This window comes from Blennius ocellaris, assembly GCF_963422515.1.
Source record: "Blennius ocellaris genome assembly, chromosome: 5".
Taxonomy (NCBI): domain Eukaryota; kingdom Metazoa; phylum Chordata; class Actinopteri; order Blenniiformes; family Blenniidae; genus Blennius; species Blennius ocellaris.
In genome coordinates, this window is record NC_137654.1 from 30,838,578 (window position 1) to 30,846,109 (window position 7,532).

Here is a 7,532-nt window from a genome sequence, read left to right on the forward strand (position 1 = left end):
GATGTAATTTAGTCCAGGTGATGATTGAGGCGGAAGCTCGTCACTTCATGTTTTATTGTTAAGATCCTCCGCTCACTCCTGTGTGTGTGTGTGTGTGTGTCTCCCCCCCCCCCCCCCCCCCCCCCCCCCCTCCTCTCCGGACAGGGCGGGGCTCCCCGGCGCCGTGGTGACCAACGGCCAGATCACCTGCGTCGCCAAGGAGATGGTGATGCAGCGTCAGGCCAGCGAGAGCAGCGAGGCGGGAACCCCGACGTCGCCGTGACAACGCCGGAGGGAGGAGGAGGGGGGGGGGGGGGGGGGGGGAGGGGAGGAGGGGGAACCAAAACAACGGCCAACGCTAGGTGACGGGACGTCGCCCCGTTTACACCCTTTAGTTATTTTCTGTCATCGTCATCCATCGTAGGACAGGCTGCCTTTCTTTGTGTGTAACTTCTTCTTTTTTTTTTAATGACCAAAAAAAAAAAAAAAAACGTAAAAAAAAAAAGAACCATGTTAAGCAAAATAAGCTTTTTTTTCTTTTCTTTTTTTTTTTAACATTTGTAACGTGTGTTTTATAATACCGCGTCGCTCAGACGCACGCATTTTGTTAAACTTTCTATCACGTGTGAATAAAGTCGTAGACTCCTGCAGCCTAAACTTTCCCCTTCGTCTCGTCTCGTTCTTCTTCTGCTCTTTATCCTCCGTTTGGCTCGTTTTCAATTCACCGCAAGCTTTTTCTGTGTGTGACGGAGTTTTAACTGGTCAAGCTTTATTCATAAATCCCACTTCCATCGGGTTAATACAGCCGAAGTGAACATTACTAATAAGGCATGAGAATTTAACACTTTAAAGCAATAAAACTTCTCTTATGAAATATAAGACGATGGAGAGAATTGAATAATAAGATGAGGATTTTAACAAATGTTCCATAATGAACTTGGCGTCGTTACAAGTCTCATTCAGGAAAAGATGGAACAAAGAAACTAATTGTATTAAACTGATTTATGACAAAACGGCAGGATATAAAGGTTTTTTTCCCTCTTTAAAAAAAAAAAACTTTGATTCTTTAAAAAAATAAATAAAAATGTGAAGATGTGGATGCAGATTGTTCTAGACGCTCCGTTTCACTGTTCTCTACCTCGAGGTACCAGTGAAATTGGTGAAATTTTCTATAACTACTTGATTTAAATAGAAGGGTTTCCGTCAGCCTCACTCCGGGTGGAAATCGTGATGCGTTCAGGTGCATCACGTAACTCCGACACTTCTTTTTCGTATCCTCCAGTCGTCTGGAAATCCCCGTGTGGAAATTATGGAACTTGTTTTCTTTAACTGAAGAGTCAAAAATACCTCTTTGGTTTTCCGTCCGGACACCGACCCCCCCCCCCCCCCCCCCCCGCTCTCTCTCTCTCTCTCTCTCTCTCCCCGGTGTCTCTGCCTGATGGAACAGAGGAAAGATAAATAAAGCCGTGATGAAAGGCGGAACAGGTTTGTGCTCTGAGGCTCATTTTATCCGTCGGCGCTGCACTTTTTCCAGGTCATCGGGTCCTGGGGGGGGAATGGGGGGGGGGTGGGAAGAAGAAATCCCACCAGAAAAACAAGTCTGGCAACAAACTGTTTTCCAGCTCAGCTCACGTCTGAACGCAGCGAAGAACAACATCTTTTTTTTTTATTTAAGTGTTGTTCTGATCGTCAGAGGAGTAAAACTAACGCAGCTGCTTTCCCTCAGCAGGGGGCCGTTTCCATGACGACGCTTTCTGTATAATGTGTACGATTTTTTTTTAACCGTCTGTAGGAGTTTAACGGAAGCAGGCGTTACATTTTTAATGGTTACTTGATGTATTTTAATGCATGTTATATTTGTAAATAATATATGTTGTTGTGTTGTGTGGGGGTGGAAACGAGCCACGGCTAAAATCCCGTACAACAAACAAACGATGCTGTTTGTTTAAGATAAACGTCTTTGGCCCCGGATAAATAAAGTAAAATAAATAAATAAAATGAGACACACAAAGCTTTGTTTGGTTTTGTGTGTCTGTTTACACAACAACTCGGTGCTCCGAGTCTCTAAACTCTAAACTCTAAACTCTAAACTCGCTTCCGAGCCCTCGCCTCTCCTGGGTGTTTCCTGCTTTTATTTTGACAGTCACCGTGACAACGATCCAACTTGGTGCTTTTATTTTGACAATCTCCATAATAACGATCCAACTTGGTGCTTTTATTTTGACAATCACCGTAATAACGATCCAACTTGGTGCTTTTATTTTGACAGTCACCGTGATAACGATCCAACTTGGTGCTTTTATTTTGACAGTCACCGCGATAACGATCCAACTTGGTGCTTTTATTTTGACAGTCAGCGTAATAACGATCCAACTTGGTGCTTTTAACTTGGTGCTTTTATTTTGCCAGTCACCATAATAACGATCCAACTTGGTGCTTTTATGTTGACAGTCACCGTAATAACGATCCAACTTGGTGCTTTTATTTTGACAGTCACCGTAATAACGATCCAACTTGGTGCTTTTATGTTGACAGTCACCGTAATAACGATCCAACTTGGTGCTTTTATTTTGACAGTCACCGTAATAACGATCCAACTTGGTGCTTTTATGTTGACAGTCACCGTAATAACGATCCAACTTGGTGCTTTTATGTTGACAGTCACCGTAATAACGATCCAACTTGGTGCTTTTATTTTGGCAGTCACCGTAATAACGATCCAACTTGGTGCTTTTATGTTGACAGTCACCGTAATAACGATCCAACTTGGTGCTTTAATGTTGACAGTCACCGTAATAACGATCCAACTTGGTGCTTTTATTTTGACAGTCAGCGTAATAACGATCCAACTTGGTGCTTTTATTTTGACAGTCAGCGTAATAACGATCCAACTTGGTGCTTTTATTTTGACAGTCACCGTAATAACGATCCAACTTGGTGCTTTTATTTTGGCAGTCACCGTAATAACGATCCAACTTGGTGCTTTTATTTTGACAGTCACTGTAATAACGATCCAACTTGGTGCTTTTATGTTGACAGTCACCGTAATAACGATCCAACTTGGTGCTTTTATGTTGACAGTCACCGTAATAACGATCCAACTTGGTGCTTTAATGTTGACAGTCACCGTAATAACGATCCAACTTGGTGCTTTTATTTTGGCAGTCACCGTAATAACGATCCAACTTGGTGCTTTTATTTTGACAGTCACCGTGATAACGATCCAACTTGGTGCTTTTATTTTGACAGTCACCGTAATAACGATCCAACTTGGTGCTTTTATTTTGGCAGTCACCGTAATAACGATCCAACTTGGTGCTTTTATTTTGCCAGTCACCATAATAACGATCCAACTTGGTGCTTTTATGTTGACAGTCACCGTGATAACGATCCAACTTGGTGCTTTTATTTTGACAGTCACCGTGATAATGATCCAACTTGGTGCTTTTATTTTGCCAGTCACCGTAATAACGATCCAACTTGGTGCTTTTATTTTGCCAGTCACCATAATAACGATCCAACTTGGTGCTTTTATTTTGCCAGTCACCGTAATAACGATCCAACTTGGTGCTTTTATTTTGGCAGTCACCGTAATAACGATCCAACTTGGTGCTTTTATTTTGACAGTCACCGTGATAATGATCCAACTTGGTGCTTTTATTTTGACAGTCACCGTAATAACGATCCAACTTGGTGCTTTTATTTTGCCAGTCACCATAATAACGATCCAACTTGGTGCTTTTATTTTGACAGTCACCGTAATAACGATCCAACTTGGTGCTTTTATTTTGCCAGTCACCATAATAACGATCCAACTTGGTGCTTTTATGTTGACAGTCACCGTGATAACGATCCAACTTGGTGCTTTTATTTTGACAGTCACCGTGATAATGATCCAACTTGGTGCTTTTATTTTGCCAGTCACCGTGATAACGATCCAACTTGGTGCTTTTATTTTGACAGTCACCGTAATAACAGCCAAACGCAACTTGAAACTTTGTCGTAGCGCAGACTAAACGTGAAAAATCCCGACAACGTGAACATGAAGTCCATTTGAATGAAACCTTCCGGCGTGAAACACGTTTGATGATCATCAGACGGACCCAGAGAAAAACCGTCTCGTCACTTTCTTGTCCTTTATTCGAAGAAAACAACACTTTTATTTTTGGAACACCTTCCTCTTGAGGTTGTTCACATTTGTCAGAGAAACAGTTGATTCTTGTATATTTTCTTGTTGTTCATCATTTATCTCCTACTTTCCACAGCATTTTCTGTCATAAATACAAAACAGCATCAAATTTAAAAAAAATATAAAATCTGTAACACATAACTGGTGATCATGTCATCATCCTGCTTTTATACTGAAATTGAACAGTTTCACTGCATCGTCTCGCTGAAATAATAGTCTTGAGTAGGGATGCATCGATGCCACTTTATCTACGAGTACTAATCTTTAGCTACTTGTTGATACCGAGTACTGATACGAGTACTAACCTTTAGCGACCTGCCGATAACGAGTACCGATACTCGTACTAATGTTAGCAACTTGTCGATAACAAGTACCGATACTCGTACTAATGTTAGCAACTTGTCGATAACAAGTACCGATACTCGTACTAATGTTAGCAACTTGTCGATAACAAGTACCGATACTCGTACTAATGTTAGCAACTTGTCGATAACAAGTACCGATACTCGTACTAATGTTAGCAACTTGTCGATAACAAGTACCGATACTCGTACTAATGTTAGCAACTTGTCGATAACAAGTACCGATACTCGTACTAATGTTAGCAACTTGTCGATAACGAGAACAGATACAAGTACTAACCTTTAGTGACGTGCCGATAACGAGTACCGATACAAGTACTAACCATTATCTACTTTCCGATAACAAGTACCGATACTCATACTAATGTTAGCAACTTGTTGATAACAAGTACCGATAATTGTACTAATGTTAGCAACTTGTTGATAACAAGTACCGATACTCGTACTGTTAGCAACTTGTCCATAACAAGTTCCAATACTCATACTAATGTTAGCAACTTGTTGATAACAAGTACCGATAATTGTACTAATGTTAGCAACTTGTTGATAACAAGTACCGATACTCGTACTGTTAGCAACTTGTCCATAACAAGTTCCAATACTCATACTAATGTTAGCAACTTGTCGATAACAAGTACCGATACTCGTACTAATGTTAGCAACTTGTCGACAACAAGTACCGATACTCGTACTAATGTTAGCAACTTATCGATAACAAGTACCGATACTTGTACTAATGTTAGCAACTTGTCGATAACAAGTACCGATACTCGTACTAACATTATCAACTTGTCGATAACAAGTACCGATAATCGTACTAATGTTAGCAACTTGTCGATAACGAGAACAGATACAAGTACTAACCTTTAGCGACGTGCCGATACTGAGCACCAATATGAGTACTTATTAAACGCCATAAAGCTAATTCCGCACTCTGTACGCTAACGCTAGGTGACGGCGTTGAAAGGAACTTCCTCCCCGCAGGATGTGTCGACGCCGCGTCGCCTCCACCAGCCTGCTGCCGACGCACGACGTCTCACCGCCATCGTCCGGTGGTATCGGGGAATCGTTCACGAGTACTAGTACTCCGTGCAGTATCGGATGTGACACACCGACACTCCAGATATCGGTATCGATGCATCCCTAGTATCGAGCATGTGTGTTTGACATTCCCGTAAATTTGAAGTCGTTTGAATTGGTTGAAGGCGTCAGATTCCCCCCCCTTGACGCAGTCCAGCTTTTATTGTGAAATATGTCCAGTTTGTTGCTCAGTGCGAAGCCCGGAAGGCGTCGGCGTCGCTCCAGTAGCCGCACAGTCTCTCCTCGCTGGAGGCCCGGAGAGCTGGCGCTCCGCCAGCCGCCTCCACTTCCTGTCAGTCTTTAAACCCAACGGGGTGCGTTTGTCTCGTCTACTTGACCCGGCGGTCGGCGGGGTTGGTGGGTTTGCTGGCGGAGGGGTGGAGGGACGACGGCGAGCGCAGGACGATGTTGACTTGTACGTCTTTGGTTCTCGTGAGGCCTGAAGGAAGGAGGAGACGCAGAACGGATATATTTAATAAGATCAGATCGAGAACTTCAGCAGCTCGTCGGTTCTTCAGGGGGAAAATACTGGTGCAGAATACTCTTTACTCCTGGTGTAGAATACTGTTTACTCCTGGTGTAGAATACTCTTTACTCCTGGTGTAGAATACTCTTTACTCCTGGTGTAGAATACTCTTTACTCCTGGTGCAGAATACTCTTTACTCCTGGTGCAGAATACTCTTTACTCCTGGTGTAGAATACTCTTTACTCCTGGTGTAGAATACTCTTTACTCCTGGTGTAGAATACTGTTTACTCCTGGTGTAGAATACTGTTTACTCCTGGTGCAAAATACTCTTTACTCCTGGTGTAGAATACTGTTTACTCCTGGTGTAGAATACTGTTTAATCCTGGTGTAGAATACTCTTTACTCCTGGTGTAGAATACTCTTTACTCCTGGTGTAGAATACTCTTTACTCCTGGTGTAGAATACTCTTTACTCCTGGTGTAGAATACTCTTTACTCCTGGTGCAGAATACTCTTTACTCCTGGTGCAGAATACTCTTTACTCCTGGTGTAGAATACTCTTTACTCCTGGTGTAGAATACTCTTTACTCCTGGTGTAGAATACTGTTTACTCCTGGTGTAGAATACTGTTTACTCCTGGTGCAAAATACTCTTTACTCCTGGTGTAGAATACTGTTTAATCCTGGTGTAGAATACTGTTTACTCCTGGTGTAGAATAATGTTTACTCCTGGTGCAAAATACTCTTTACTCCTGGTGTAGAATACTGTTTACTCCTGGTGTAGAATACTGTTTAATCCTGGTGTAGAATACTCTTTACTCCTGGTGTAGAATACTCTTTACTCCTGGTGTAGAATACTGTTTACTCCTGGTGTAGAATACTGTTTACTCCTGGTGTAGAATACTCTTTACTCCTGGTGTAGAATACTCTTTACTCCTGGTGTAGAATACTCTTTACTCCTGGTGTAGAATACTCTTTACTCCTGGTGTAGAATACTGTTTACTCCTGGTGTAGAATACTCTTTACTCCTGGTGTAGAATACTGTTTACTCCTGGTGTAGAATACTGTTTACTCCTGGTGTAGAATACTCTTTACTCCTGGTGTAGAATACTCTTTACTCCTGGTGTAGAATACTCTTTACTCCTGGTGTAGAATACTCTTTACTCCTGGTGTAGAATACTGTTTACTCCTGGTGTAGAATACTCTTTACTCCTGGTACAGAATACTCTTTAATCCTGGTGCAGAATACTCTTTACTCCTGGTGTAGAATAATGTTTACTCCTGGTGTAGAATACTGTTTACTCCTGGTGTAGAATACTCTTTACTCCTGGTGTAGAATACTCTTTACTCCTGGTGTAGAATACTGTTTACTCCTGGTGTAGAATACTCTTTACTCCTGGTACAGAATACTCTTTAATCCTGGTGCAGAATACTCTTTACTCCTGGTGTAGAATAA

At 41.9% G+C, this 7,532-nt stretch overlaps 1 protein-coding gene across 1 annotated transcript in view; it reads left to right on the forward strand.

Moving 5' to 3' along the window:
• LOC308130435 (pancreatic progenitor cell differentiation and proliferation factor B-like) overlaps window positions 1-640 on the forward strand; it is an 8,408-nt gene extending 7,768 nt beyond the window's left edge. Inside the window, 1 exon segment of the mRNA XM_080496836.1 lies at window positions 145-640. Within this exon segment, the coding sequence (XP_080352962.1) occupies window positions 145-262 (118 nt within the window). The 3' untranslated portion in view covers window positions 263-640.
• The last annotated feature ends 6,892 nt before the right edge of the window (window positions 641-7,532 follow it).